Here is a 15,699-nt window from a genome sequence, read left to right as displayed (position 1 = left end):
GATAAACAAAAACAAACAAAAGCAAATACTTTTTGAGAATTTCATTCGAAGCACCAAGTGTAACGGAGGGCGGGGGATGATTTCTGAGATTTGGGGGTATTGGGGGTGCCGAACTGTGGAGAGCAATTTCGGAAGGGCGCCGCATACCAGACAATGAGCTACAAGACCCTCGGGCTGTGGCCTCAATGAGGCCTTTCAGGAGCTCCACACTGCCTCGCTTGTTCCCCTAGAGGGGCGCTTTCTGGAAGCTAAGCCCTCAGCTGGCAAGAGCAGGGACCCCTGTGCCATTTGTCTGTCAACTTCTTTAGAAGGCGAAGCCTCCCGTACAGCTGTCTCGCTTTGCATTTCCTTTCTGCGCTTGGATGCTCGCGGTGACAGACGGAGGCGGTGGCAAGGGGCCCTGTAAAACCGGGAAGAAAGAAAAAGTCTAAAGTGCCCCAGGTCCCCGCTTGTGGCTGTTGGAGAAAGCCTCGCCCCTCAGAGAAACCAGCACTAATTAAGAGGGAGGAAGGAAAAGAAAAAAATCGGTAAAATGCTCCCCAGGTCCTAGAAGCACCAAAAACTTCAAAACCAAATAAGAAGCACCTGTAGTCCACCGGCCCTTTCCAAATTAACAACGTCCCTTCCAAAATTTAAACATAGGAATCTTTTAAAGGGTGAATTTCACCTCAAAAACTTAATTTTTAAAAATCTTTTCACATTTAACCAAGTCTGTTCACATTACTACCTGAAATGATCCAGACAAATTATCTCTAAATGCAGTTTCCCAAAAATTTGTTTTTTGTTTTTTGAGGGTTTTTTCCTTGTTTTATTACTATTCTTGAGCACACCCCACATAATTTTTACAGACAATGTATCTCCATGCTTCCTTTAATGGCTTGGTAAGAACAGCTTGCCCTGGGCGAGCACACATCTCTAACGGCCCAGAAGACGTCAGATGTCTAAGAAGAACTGAAACTTAATGTTTTCCATAATCAACAAGCTTTAAAAACTAGACTTGAATGTTGAAAATAGGCTCCTAAGGGGATGTTACTTTAAAAGCATGCCAACGTTTGTTTGTTTGTTTGTTTGTTTGTTTGATTTTTGGGGGGATTGGTTGGTTGTTGGTTTGGGGGTTTGCTTTGTTTTGTTTTTAAGACAAGTCACTCTCATGTAACCCAAGCTGGCTCAAACTCATTTTGTAGCTAAGGATGATCTGAGCTCATGATCCTCAGAATCACAGGCACACAATACTGGTTCCAGCTAACACTGTTCCCTTAAGAAAGAAAATAATAATAATAGTTTGCTGAATTCAAATGATTTAGTGAAAAAAATTAAGCTATAGTCCTAAAATGTGATACAAAAATAATCAAGTAGATTATCATAAAAATAGGGACGTGCTCATCCTTAACAATAATAATAACCACATGATTTATCATAAAACAATAGTATCTTTTACCTCCAGTTTAGCATTCAAACCAAATTTGACAACCAGGAAAATGGACTTAGCCATGCACGGTGGTAAGAGTTTAAATGAGAATGTACAACCTTCTATGAAGCAATTTACTAATATATTAAGAACCATATTGAGGCTAGAAGGGTGGGTCAGTGGTTAAGAGCATATACTATTTCTGCAGAGGACTTGTTTAGTTCCCAGCACCTACAAAGAGCCTCACGGTGGCCTGTAACTCTAGTTCCAGGGGACCCAACACCTTCATGTGGCCTCCTAGGGAGAGAGCACTTACATGCACATACACACACAGACACAGACACATAAATAAAGATCAATCTTTAAAAAGAAAAAAGCATCCTTGGGTTTGGTGGTGCCCACCCTTACTCCAGCACTCAGGAGGCAGAGAGGCAAGTGAGTCTCTGTGAGTTCAAGGCCAGCCTGGTCTACAGAATGACAGCCAGGGCTACACAGAGAAACCCCGTCTTGAAAGAAAACAAAGCATCAAGTAGCTCCTTGACCTGCAGGAACCAGACCAGAGGGGAAATCCTGAGTATAAAATTGTTTTTTAAGAAAGATGGGCACCGCCTGAAACAGCAGATATGAGAAAACGGAATGTCTAAAGTAGGGATAGTGGACACATTATGACACACCATTATGGCCTTGCAGGCATTTTAAGTAGTTGTGATCATTTAAAACAAATGTCCATTGTTTTAAGAGAAAAAGATCAAAATAAACAACTATATCCATGATCACAAATATTTTTAAGTGTTTTTGAAAGAATTAGAAGGAGATACGCCGGGCGGTGGTGGCGCACACCTTTAATCCCAGCACTTGGGAGGCAGAGGCAGGTGGATTTCTGAGTTCGAGGCCAGCCTGGTCTACAGAGTGAGTTCCAGGACAGCCAGGGCTACACAGAGAAACCCTGTCTCAAAAAAAAAAAAAACAAACAAAACAACAACAACAACAACAACAGCAACAACAACAACAACAAAAAAAAAAAAAAAAAAAAAAAAAAAAAAAAAAAAAAAAAAAAAAAAAAAAAAAACCAAGAAGGAGATACGCAGGAAGGGTTATCTTAACCTGAGTGCATAGCACAGTAGGTAGAGTACTAACCTCAGATCTGGGTTGTCTTAGCCTACGTGCATAGCACAGTAGATGGAGTACTAGCCTCAGATCTGGGTTGTCTTAGCCTGAGTGCATAGCACAGTAGATAGAGTGCTGGCCTCAGATCTGTGAGGCCACAGGTTTCATCCTCAGCACCAAGAGCAATAGTTGTCTTTAGGAACTTGGATCGAGTTTTGTTGTTGTTGTTGTCTTTGCTTTGTTTTTCGAAACAGGGTTTCTCTGTGTAGCCCTGGCTATTCTGGAACTCACTCTGTAGACCAGGCTGGCCCTGAACTCACAGAGATCACCTGTCTCTGCCTCCCGAGTGCTAGGGTTAGAGGTGTGCAGGAGTCAGTTCTCACCTTCCACTACAGGATCTTGAAGGTCAAATTCAGATTACAGACTTGGACAGAAGCATGTTCACCTGCTTAGCCAGCCTGCTGGCCCTTTTAAAACATTTCTTACGCGTGGCTATGAACAATCTTTTACTTGAGGCTTGGGAGATGGCTCAGTTAGCAAAGTGTTTGTAGTGCAAACATGTGGATCAAAGTTTGAATCCTCAGCATCTGCATACACAGCCCAGTATGGGGAGCTGGAGAGATGGCTCAGTGGTTAAGAATAATTGTTGCTTTTGCAGAGGATCCAGACTTGGTTTCCCACACATACATGGTGATTCACAAACATTGGAACTCCAGTTCCAGGGCATTCAATGCTGTCTTCTGACCTCTGTGGTACCAAACATGCAAGTGGGTGCATATACATACATATATGCTATATGCAGGCAAAACACTCTTACACATAAACGTAAAATAAAAACAAAAATAAAAGGTCCAGTGTAGAAGTATGCCTGTAACCCCAACACTAGGAAGGTGCAGACAGGCAGGTCCCTGGGGCTCAGGTTCAGGAAGAGACTCTGTCTCACAAACACAGTGGCGGGGGCAGGGAAATCCAATAGTGGAACATTTGCCAAGCATGTGTGAGGCCCTAAGTCCAATCCCCTGCATCACAAAATGATAGTAATGGTATTAATAACAACAATAAGAACATGGAGAGCAAAATGGAGAGGAAGACACCTGACATCTGGTACCCACACATATGTGCACACAAGCACCCACAGTATATACCACACACACATATGTGCACCCACAGTATATACCACACACAAAGAAAAGAAAGATGTTCAATACAAACATAGCTTTTAAATTTTTTCTATTATATAACGTGGCCGATTAGACTGGAACCAGCGAGCTGGGTCAGCTGGAAAAGGTGTCACTCAGCAAGCCTGACATCTGAGCTCAAGCCCCAGACCTTCCCAGTGGGGGGAGAGGGCCAGCTCCCAAAAGTTGTCCTTTGCCTTCCATAGCCGTGCTGAGGTGTATGTCCTTGCTTGTGTGTGAATGCACACACACACAAATACGCGCGCGCACACACACACATACACACACACACACACACACACACACACACACGCACACAGATGGGGGAGGGGCAGGAAATTTTTTTGTTTATTTTTCAAGACATGGTTTCTCTATGTAGCCCTGGCTGTCTCAGAACTCTCTCTGTAGACCAGGCTGGCCTCAAAGTCACAGAGATCCACCTGCCTCTGCTTTCCTGGTGCTGAGATTAAATGCATGCATCAACACCAACAGGCTAGAAATGTAAATTTTAAAAAGATCAGACTGGAAGAATTCATAGGTTTAAAGAACAGATTCCTTCCACACAGTTTGGGTTTAAATCTCTGCTCTGCCATGACTAGTATTGTGACAATGGCAAGTAACTTAAACAAGTTTCCTTGTTAGTGAAAATGGAACTAGCACCAGTACTGCCCTCAATGATAGTTGCATGGTTAAGTGAGTCTACGCAGGCCACTTAGTCCGGAGGGTGCCTGGCACCTGCCTGATAAGTCATGACAGCTCCATTATCACGGACTGGGAGAGCAAAGCCGCTGGCTGTTTACTGTGTAAAATGCTCAGATGGAAACAGTATACGTTATGGATAGCGTTGCTTACTATTAAACTATATCAATATTCACGTAGTTCAGTGAATTTCAAACTTTCACCCTAACGAGCATCGAAACACCTAATAATTTTCTAATCATTCAACCATCTTGAATGATTACAAGCTACGTCTTGAGCTTCTATTACATGCTAGAGACAGGCACAGTACAAAGAGAAGTTATAAAATGTCATCCTCTATGTCATGTCCTAGGAGAAAGATAGACAGTGGTTGACATACTATCTCAGTTTGTGTGCAGCGCTGGCTAGCTAGCTTCGAGCTCAGTGTGCTGGGAGGCTACCCTCGAGCTCTTGGTCCAGCCTCTGCCAATACAGGCATGCATGGCCATGCCCAGCTTTAAAAGTGGTTTTAAAAGTAAGGCAAGAATTTATAGTAGCCCATTATTTTCCTGCTGTCTCTCCCACTCCAAGCGTTCTTTCCAAAAGAGAGAAGCCTACCAAGTCTCTGTCGTCTCTGTCATCGCGCTATGGCAGCCAATCAACACCCGCCTGGAGGAGGGAGCCACATCAAAGACTCTTATGGCTCATCTCTTGAATCAAATGAAAGCTAAGATTCAGAGAATCATTTTTGCATCTGTTCAGTAGTTTTTAAAAACACCTTAATGCTGTAGATTATAGGATTTTGCATTTTGAAATTCAAACTTAGTTGATAAGACAGTAAAAAAATATGGGCAATCCCGCAATCCCATTCTGAAGGGTCTGCTCTGTGGCAATTACTCACAAAGCCCAAACAGCAGAGGGACTACCCACCCAGCAGTGTCTTGTTTATTTATGGACACTGAAATTTGAATTTTTGTATCAAAGTATTAAGAATGATATTTCATGCCCCAATATTAGTTTTATATCACACAAAAAAACTACTGTTTCTTTAAGGCCATTCAGAAATGTAGAAGCCATTTCACAAAAAAATAGGTGAGGACCTATGGGCCAAGGTCTGGGCATATTTGCATATTAACAAATATGCAAATACCACAACTGTAGTATACAATTACCAAAGCCATGTGTATTGACACAGGTAAATCTTACAAGCCAAAGTCTAAGGGAACACACATTACAGAACAATTACAAGGCTATTCATGTAAGGTTTTAAAATATGCACAAATTATTTGTTACTATGCATATTTAACATAAATACTACAAGTAGAAAAACGCATATGAAAATGTTCGACATCAAACTCATTAATCTGGGACCACAGGTGACAAGAAGAGTACCGTGCTACTAGAGAAGGGGAGACTAAGGGGCGCAGAGGTCAGGAGATTAGGGGCTTCCGTCAGATTGCTGAGATTTTAAGTTGAATGTCAGTTTATGGGAATCCATCCTCAGAATTGTGTGCTATATCTTAAGTATTTAATAATAAGTAAAAGGAAATAGAGTTAATGTGAGGGAGAACCAGTTCCTGTGTTTATTAATTTGGGGTGGTGCCTTGTGCTTCCTTCAGTGCACATGTGAAGGTCAGAGGACAGCCTGCAGGGGGACCCTCCATCCATCTCTCCTTCCATCGTGTGGGTCCTGGGGAGCGAACTCAGGTGTCGCTCATCAGCAAGCTTCTTTACCTGCTGAGCCATCTTGTCAACCCGAGAGACTAATTTGTATTTTAAAAGTCCAAGCCTATCCTGTCTCAAAGAAGAAAAGAAAAATCTTTCAAGCTCAGTTATGAACCTGGAACTAAAAGGAAAAAACAACAGGTTTTTTGTTGTTTTTGTTTTGGTTTGTTTTGGTTTTTCAACACAGGGTTTCTCTGTATAGTCCCGGCTATCCTGGAACTCATTCTGTAGACCAGGCTGGCCTCGAACTCAGAAATCTGCCTGCCTCTGCCTCCCAAGTGCTGGGATTAAAGGCATGTGTGCCACTGCCTGGCGAAAAGAAACAGTTATATTTTTTAAAGTGGGACAGAACCTCAAGAGGAACTACTGGGCACCCTCTTACACTGAAGGGCTTCAAGCAGCAAGCTGGTTTAGGTTGATTTTATTTTTTATGTGTATGAGTGTTTTGCCTGCATGTATGTCTGTGCACTGCATGTATGTCTGTGCACTGCATGTGTGTCTGTGCACTGCATGTGTGTCTGTGTGCTGCATGTGTGTCTGTGTACTGCATGTGTGTCTGTGCACTGCATGTGTGTCTGTGCGCTGCATGTGTGTCTGTGCACTGCATGTGTGTCTGTGCATTGCATGTGTGTCTGTGCGCTGCATGTGTGTGCACTGCATGTGTGTCTGTGTGCTGCATGTGTGTCTGTGCACTGCATGTGTGTCTGTGTGCTGCATGTGTGTCTGTGCACTGCATATGTGTCTGTGTACTGCATGTGTGTCTGTGTACTGCATGTGTGTCTGTGCGCTGCATGTGTGTCTGTGCACTGCATGTGTGTGCACTGCGTGTGTGTCTGTGTGCTGCATGTGTGTCTGTGCACTGCATGTGTGTCTGTGTGCTGCATGTGTGTCTGTGTACTGCATGTGTGTCTGTGTGCTGCATGTGTGTCTGTGCGCTGCATATGTGTCTGTGTACTGCATGTGTGTCTGTGCGCTGCATGTGTGTCTGTGCACCGCATGTGTGTCTGTGCACTACATATGTGTCTGTGTACTGCATGTGTGCTTAGCAGAGACCACATGCCCTGGAACTGGAGTTACAGACAGTTGTGAGTCAGCCTCTGCTTGCTGAAAACCGAACCTGGATCCTCTGTAAAGGCCACATGCAACAAGCCGGTTTTTACTCACCAGCCTGCCCGATTGGCTCCCGTTCCAGATGTGACTTCGCAGTATTGCAGTGATGCAGATAGTCTGGCAACAGCACCTCCCCACCTGCTCAGAGGGGGTGCCAATGACGTGGGTGTTCCTGCATGTGAAATCCAGGGAGATCTTCCCCCTTCCTCTGGCAAAAGCTCTCAAGACATCATTATAGGAAGAAAAAGAAAAAAGAAATAAAAAACAAACACTGGCTCTGCCCTTCCAGGCTTCAGACGAGGTGCCTATTAAGACTGTTTTGGATTTACACTATTTCATAGATCTTTAACCATCTCCCAGTCCATCACTTTTTCTGCCAAGATCCCACCACCAACACAGAAATTGCAACTTTTGAGCAGGCAGTGCCCTCTAGTGTTTGTACTTTAATACTAAAAACTTAAACACTGCCGGCCTACTATCAAAGCAAAGAGAAAGTCTGCCAAAAGTCAAATCACATCTTCCTGACCCACTTCCCCCCATGCCCCACCCACCGGCTTCGCAATGCTGACATTTAGGACTTAATGTTGCCACAGGCCATCTTGTCCGTTATGGGATGTTTAGCAGCAACTCTGGTATCTACCCCACAGGTGCAGTGCCACTGAGGCCAGGTGTGACAGCCAAAATATCTAGAGACAATCACTAACGGTCCCCAGGGAGCAAGTCACCCTGGGAAGCCACTGCAGCTACAGAGATAAGACGTGAGGAAACAGCTTGTTCTTCTGGCCAAATGTGAACATCAGGAGGTGTGTGTGTGTGTGTGTGTGTGTGTGTTTGACTCGTGTATGTTATAAAGATGCATGGCTTCTTTTGTCCTTAATTTTTCATGTGTATGGGTGTACTGCCTGCACACATATCTGTGGACCACTTTATGTACAGTGCTCTTGGAGACCAGAAGGGAGTGTTGGATCTTCTGGAAATGGAATCACAGCCTGCTGTGAGCTGTCATGCAGGTCCTAGTAACTGAACACAGACCCTCTGGAAGAGCTGTCAGAGCGAGCTCTTAACCACTAGGACGTCCCTCCAGCACCGTCCGCCACTTCTTTTTTTAAGCAGTCTCGTGTAGCTCAGGCTGGCCTCAGACTCACTATGCTATGTAGCCAAGGCTGCCCTTAAATTCTTGAACTTCCTGCCTTTGCCTTCCTTTGCTGGGATTAAAGGCAATGTGTCCTCTGTGTACATCTAACACTACTTTATACTGTTACCCAGTAGTGTAACTGTATAGGTGCAAGTTCCCACTAGCTATGCCAGCAAATGTGATCACCCCCTGCCTCCACATCAGAAACTATGGCTTTACTGGCTATTTCTATTGGCCTGACCCATCTCTCTCTAATTAAATGCAACTCAACAATCTTCTGAACACACTATACAGCAAATCGAAGTCTTTAGACTTTTATCTTTTAAAGGACCGATTTAGGATGTACATTTAAAACTAGAACCTAGAAATGTATGTGACTTGGCTAGAGAAAAAAAAAAAAAAAAAAAAAAAAAGCTAAACAGGGGATGGAGAGATGGCTTGGCTGGATTTGGGGGTGGGAGGGGTTGTGTTTTCTGAGACAAGGTTTCTGTATAGCCCTGGCTGTCCTGGAACTCACTCTGTAGACCAGCCTAGCCTTGAACTCAGAGATCTTCCTGCCTCTGCCCCCTAAATGCTGGGATTAAAGGTGTGTGCCACCACCGCCTCACAATGGCTCAGCGATTAAGAACACTGGCTGTTCTTACAGAGGACCTGGGTGTGATTGCCAGTAGCCACATTGTAACTCACAACCATTTGTAACTCCAGTCCCAGGGGATCCAATGCCCTCTTCTGGCCTCTGTGGGCAGCAGGTACACACATGATGCACAGACAAACATGCAGGCAAAACACCCAAACACATTAAAAAATAAATAAACAAAATTGAAATCTGAAAAGCGGTGCGCTGACTGGAGAAAGCTGTCAGCAGACATCAGGGGACCTTTTCCCAGCTATGTTAAAAGTTCAGCCAGGCAGTGGTGACCCATGCCTTTAATCCCAGCACTTGGGAGACAGAAGCAGGCAGATTTCTGAGTTCGAGGCCAGCCTGGTCTACAGAATGAGTTCTAGGACAGCCACGGCTAGATAGAGAAACCCTGTCTCGAAAAACAAAACAAAAAAGTTCAAACTGGGCTGTCTTCTTTCTCTTTAACAAGGCGGCTGAGCAGCAGATACCAACATGAAGACCCTGTCGGCCAAGACTATCACTCCTGAGGTCGAGCCCAGTGACACTATAAAAAAGTCAAGGCCAGGACAAGGAAGGCATTCTACCTGACCCGCAGAGGCTGATACTCGCCAACAAACAGCTGGAGGATGGCCACAAAGAGTCCACCTTGAACCTGGTGCTGCGCCTGCGCGGTGGCATCATCGAGCCTCCCTTGCTTGCCCAGAAGTACCACTAAGACAAGCTGATCTGCAGCAAGATGAGCCTGCACCCTGGTGCAGTCAACTGCCTCAAGAAGAAGTGTGGCCAGACCAAGGACCTGAGCCCAAAGAAGAAGGTCAAATAAAGCTGAGGCCGCACCTGGCCCGTGACCCGGGACTAAATAAAATTCCTTTCCATCGACTGGAGCAGTAAATAAAATAAAATAATAAAATAAAATAAAGTAAAATAAAATAATAAAATAAAAATCCGGTGTTGCTGGGCGGTGATGGCGCACACCGTTAATCCCAGCTGTCCAGCAGGTGGAGCTCTGTAAACGCAAGGCCAGCCTGGATCACCTAGCAAGTTTCAGGGCAGGGCTACCCAGAGAAACCTTGTCTCTAAAAACAAAACAAAAAGTTCAAATTATTCTGAAATGTTATCATAAAAATCTGGAAGTTGTCTTAAGCACATAACTCTAGAAATCGGCTAATATATTCATTGCTAATTCACAGCGCTTTTCATTCGGTCTCCCTCTTAAGGAACTCTCTTCCAGAAGTCTGTGGTCTGACTCCCAGACCCCGGACAGGACTGAAAGGATTGCAGGTAGGGTTGAGGAGCTCAAGATGGGCTGAGTCTGGGGCCTACGCAATCACGGGGCTCTTTTTGAGAGACAGAGGGAGACAGAAAGTCAGGGCAGAGAAGGGAACACGGAGATGGAAGCCAGGCCACAGGGCCATGATGACTGCTTTCAAAGACGCTCTCAGTGCTCTCAGGGAGCGTGAGCTGTGTACAGAAGCTGTAAATGGCAGGGGGGCGGGGGGGGGGGGAAGATTCGCTCCTAAACCCTCCAGAAGTAACACAGTCCTGCCGGCATCTTCCATTTAGGAGTCTAATGCCAATTTCAACCCAGTCTTGGCTCCAAAACTGTAAAATTGATTCACGTTGCTGTAAAGGATGTTTGTGACAATCTGTTCCAGCAACCATGGGAAGTGGCTGCAGGGGTAGCTGGTTACATTTTTAGTACCTTATCCTGTTAGAATTTCTGATTTGAATAAGCTAATGTTATAAAACACCATGTGTGGAGCTGGAGAAAGGATTTAGGAGGATTTTTTTTCTGTTCTCCCAGAGGACCAGAATCCAGTTCCCAGCAGCCACAAGGCAGCTCACAGCCATCTGTAACTCCAATTCCTGAGGATCTGATGCCTTCATCTGGCTTCCTTGGGCACCCAGCATGCATTTGGTGCACAGACATACCTGTAGACAAGACACCATACACATAAAATAAGTTTTTAAAATGCTGTATTTCTTTTTCCTGAGTGCCAATTACTGTCATACTTCCCCTAAAATATGCATATCATATATATATATATATATATATATATATATATATATATATATATATTATACTCCAAGAGTGTAAGACAGAGGTCAATGCGTGTATAAGTAAATCTTCAGTCTGGCATCAAAAGACAAACATAATACATGCATTTAAATATGTGGCCAATTTTAAGCAGCCACCGGCCGCATCTCAAGAGATAATGCAGGTCTAGGGACCCAACCATCCTGGCTTTGAGAAGGCTAAAATTGGATTCAGAAAGGAGAATCTGACTTCAGAAGACAAAGGGGTTAACAGTGCTTCTTGATGTGACTTTAGCGGAGAGCAGACCTTCTTCTGGGCGGTTAGAGACAGCTGTAGCAGTCTCTGTAGCAACAGCTGGGCTTGATAAAGGATGGAAAGTAGACCCAGAGGCCTTAATATAGACCCGACAGCAAGGTCTCTTCTTTCAGCACCTTATCCCAGTGTGGGAGCTGCTGCAATGTTGGGTCACTGCATGGTACCCAAGCAGCCATCGGACCCCAAATCCCTGTGATCACAAGCATTCTCCTAGTGAGGTGTGGCCCACATGCTCCTAAGCTGTACCTCCAATAACTGAACTGACAGCACAAGCTCCACAGTAAGTAGCCATCCTGCTTCCATCTGTGGTGTTCATTATTGAATGCCCAGGAAACGTTCTGAAGAAAAAAAAACAAAAAACAAAAAACACAAGACCTGACAGTGGTTCTCAGCCTTCCTGGCACTGACACTGTGACCCTTTCATACACTTCCTCATCTTGTGGTGACTTCCCCCAACCAGGAAATTATTTCGGTGCAACCTCATATCTGTAATTTTGCTACTGTTATGAATTATAATGTAGAAATAATCTGATATGCTGGATACCTGGTATGCGGCCCTGGGGAAAAGGTCCTTTGGCCCCAAAGGGGTTGCGACCCACAGACTGAGAACCATTGCTCTAAACAAAGCCTTGTTAGTTACTTCCCCCATGTACTTATGTACAAGAATCATGATTCCTTCACTGTAGGCATTTTCTATGAACAGCAAGAAAAAAAACTTAAGTAACAGCCTGCCCCTAAGAGAGCTCCAGGCAGGAAACCCACAGACAACACAGAGGAAGACCCTATCAAGGGGGTAGGGGTTCTGAAAATAGCTCGCCTGGGGGATTTGGTGAGTAGTGACGGACGATACTCGAAATAGAAGGGAAAATGTGAGCACAAAGAAATAGTGTGTTCTTTTCCTGGACAGCTACAGCAAAACTGTATAAACTTAAACCACCCAGAAATTTCTCTCTCACCATTCTGAAGGCTTGATATCTGAAATCAAGATATTCACAGGACAAGCTGCTACAAAACAATTTCCTGACCCTATTTGAAGGAGCTGTTTGTTATAAGTGAGGGTTTCTTGAACCTTGAATCTCCATTTGTAAGAGTTACCCTGGACAGGAGCAAACAAGGGGGAAAGGAAAAACCATCCATGTCCACTTCAGTCGAGCAGGGCTGCTGGAGTCAGGCCTCATTCTTCTGGGACTGAGGACAAGGTGGTTTATCTCGGCATCCTCTGAAACCTAAGGGAGCAGGGTCCTGTTGGGGTTGATATATAAGATGGGAAGTTACTCTGGGGTGGGGGGATAAGGGGATTGAGGTGAAATTGGTGCCTCTAGTGAGGGACTCCCTGGAGCTTAGCAGTTGTGGAGGGTCACAAGAATTACTTTAAAGGGGCCCTGCCATTCAGGAGAAAGGGGTGAGGGACATTGGTCTGAAGGGGAAAGAAGGACTTGGTCTCCAGTATTGATAGGGAGTGGACAGGAGTTGATGTGTGGTCAGGGAAGACGGTGTCAGTAAAGTCCCAGAGGAGGGAGCAGAGATGACAGAGTTAGGAAGTGAGTAGTGATCGGGAGAGCCGAGGGTCTGGCTGAAAGAGCAGGAGTCAGCCACTTGTCCAGATGTGAGCTCAAATGTCAAGATAAAAAGAGGTCTCTTGGGGAGAGTCCATAGCCTGAGAAGAGCCGGCAGCAGGAGCCTTACCCAGTCAAGGTGAAGTTCTGGTGAGTTTCTCAAGGGTGGTTTTTAAGGAGTGGTCAGTTCATTCTATCTTTCCCAAGGCCTGGGGTTTGTATGAGACATGAAAATAACAAGGGATGCTGAGAGCTTTAGATAGAGTTTGGGAAATGTGGGGGATGAATTCAAGACCATTGTCGAACTGGAGGGAGACGGGGATTCCAAAGCAAGGGATAAGCTCTCAGAGGAGATGAGAGACGTCTAAGTCCTTTTGTTGGGGATGGGAATGTCTCCACCCAACCTAGTACTTCTCCATCGTGAGATCTGCCGAATGATGTGACTTCATGGCATCTGTTACCTAGACCATAACAAATGTGACTTACAAGACAATGCATGAGGGGCCAGGAGACACACAGAGTAATTATTATCATTGTTGTTCATCACTGTGCGTGTTGTGACAGCTCCCTGATAGCAACTAACTACCCAGGGTAAGCAGATTCTACAGGATAAAAATGGCGTTCATCATAAAGCTGTCTCTTCTTCAAACACCCGCTGCAAGCCATACATACCTCTGTCCAGCCAACCACCAGTTCAAAACCCAGCGGTTAGTGCACTCAGAACCCACAGAGGTCTTTACTGTACTTACTTATGTTTATTTTTTGTTTATAAAGACTTATTTTATGTATATGAGTATGAGTGCCTGATCTGCATGTATACCTGCATGCCAGTAGAGAGCATAAGATCCCATTACAGATGGTTATGTGGTTGCTGGGAATTGAATTTAGGACTTCTGGAAGAGCAGCCAGTGCTCTTAACCCACTGAGCCATCTCTCCAGCCCTACTTAAATTTATTTTATTATAGAAAAATAACACTGGGATCCCTGTAATCTCTACTGTCAGCAGACAAACAAACCACAAAAGGCAAGAAAGAAACTTGGTTCAGTATAACTTAGCCAGGCTGCTTCAAACTTCTGGAGTCTGACCCCCAGTCAGTTCCATTTTTACATCCTTAAACACAGTAAAACGTTGAGGAAAAGTCTGCATATGACAGTCATTACAGCAGAGCTTGAGACATGACTGCAGCAGCATGCCTTGCTACGTATGTATCTTTGCAAAGCACCTGTGACCTCTTCCAAAAGAGGTTTCTACAGGCACAATGTTCAGGGTAAGGGCCTGAGGGGGAAGGGTTTGTAATAAGCACAACAGCAAACCCTTTAGCAAAGTGCGTGGGACCTCTTTTGTAAGATAGATTCCATTGACTGAGAAGCGACGCTCAGGATAAGGGGAATCCCGGTGAGGGCTGACTCCACAGATAGCAAAAGATCACCAGGTTGTTAAACAACACCCACTCCAGCCCTCTGGATGACCAGAAGTCAGTTTTGTTGGTTGAAGAGAAAAGCCTGTGTGTTTAGCAACTCTGGTTTCTCTGGTGCTATCTGTGAGCACATGGACTCCATGCCCTCTACAAACCTCAAGGACAACCAATGATACATGAACTCAGGGTAAGGTCTAAGGGGCGGGAGCTGGACACGGAATCTGGGCCATCTGCTCCTGGCACACCGCAAGTTCACAATCCCGGACGGATGCTCCACTGAGACATCGTCAGATGAGCCTGGAAATCAAATCAGGGCTTCGCTCCATGGGTGTAATCATTAAATCATTGGTCTTGTGATTAAACCAATCACTCCATTTTACAGATGAGGAAATTGGAATTCAGGCAATAAGCTTCAAAGACCATCAGAGAGGAAGGATTCAAGCAGGCAGCTCACTTGACAGCTTGCTCAGAGAAGCAGGAGTAGGGATTCCTCCCTCTGCATACTGGAGCAGGTCATTTAACATCCTAAGCTGACCACCAAGCAGACTGAAGGGCCTGGACTTAGGGATAATTCATATTCCTGTGAACTCTGGTACTTATCCTTTATATCTTAAAAGCTGTGCTTTCCTATCTATTTTACGTATTTATGTGCATATGTCTCTCTGTGTGTATACCACAGAGGTGCCCTCTGAAGCCAGATCAGAGAGCATCAGACCCTCTAGAGCCGGGGTTATAGAAGGATGTAAGCCAACTGATATGGGTGCTTGAAACAAACCACCAGTCCTCTGGAAGAACAGCAAGCACTCCTCCCACTAAGCCATATCACCAGCCACTAGCCCACCTGTTAATAAGATCATAGCTGGGGGTGAGGGGGTGCTGGAGAGATGGCTCAGTGGTTAAGAGTACTGACTGTTCTTCCAGAGGTCCAGAGTTCAGTTCCCAGCAACCACATCTCGGCTCACAAGATGCTCTTTTCTGGTGTGTCTGAAGACAGCTACAATGTACTCATATACACAAAGTAAATAAATAATTCTTTTAAAGGGGTCATAGGTCACTTAAAGTGGAAATTTCTGGTTTCTTCGGAAACTCAGTTGTGTTTTGTGAAATTTTTCTGGAAGCTGTCTGATGAGAGGATGCTTTGCTGGAATAAACAAGTGGTGTTTTCTGGAAACTGGCTTGTGATGTTTTGCTCAACCAGACCTTGAGAGGGAACATGATGTTTAGAAAGAGTATAGCCCAACAGACAGTGAGCAATAGTCCTGCACTGGCTCAGCTTGCAATGCTTTGCTGGTCTTTGCAAACGCACCAGGGAACTTCTGAATCAAGCTGCTGCTACTGATTTATCTTTGGAATCGAGTCAAAGAGCTGCTTCTAAACAGGCCCACACTCCACTTTGTCCTGTTAAGCAC

The 15,699-nt window shown here is 44.8% G+C and overlaps 1 protein-coding gene and 1 pseudogene across 14 annotated transcripts in view; one reads left to right on the top strand and one right to left on the bottom strand.

The window, feature by feature from the left end:
• The window catches only part of LOC143442062 (uncharacterized), a 41,225-nt gene that overhangs the window by 6,167 nt on the left and 19,359 nt on the right, over positions 1–15,699 (bottom strand). For 10 of the 14 annotated variants that reach the window (XR_013109966.1, XR_013109965.1, XR_013109964.1 and 7 more), the window contains 2 exons: positions 11,563–11,654; positions 7,261–7,426 (listed from right to left, as the gene is read on the bottom strand). Coding sequence is in view for 5 of the 14 variants with exons in the window: in XM_076932944.1 (XP_076789059.1) it covers positions 7,261–7,426; positions 11,563–11,654 (258 nt within the window). In the remaining 9 variants the exon portion in view is untranslated. Of the gene's footprint in view, positions 1–26; positions 401–2,485; positions 6,170–7,260; positions 7,427–10,045; positions 10,896–11,562; positions 11,655–15,699 lie in introns of those variants that run through there. The other 4 variants (XM_076932947.1, XM_076932949.1, XM_076932948.1 and 1 more) reach the window with 4 other exon arrangements.
• Positions 7,423–10,039, top strand: LOC143442063 (ubiquitin-ribosomal protein eL40 fusion protein pseudogene; annotated as a pseudogene).

Source organism: Arvicanthis niloticus, chromosome 4, assembly GCF_011762505.2.
Source record: "Arvicanthis niloticus isolate mArvNil1 chromosome 4, mArvNil1.pat.X, whole genome shotgun sequence".
NCBI lineage: Eukaryota > Metazoa > Chordata > Mammalia > Rodentia > Muridae > Arvicanthis > Arvicanthis niloticus.
Note: the sequence above shows the minus strand (reverse complement) of the source record. Positions and strands in the feature narration are given on the sequence as shown.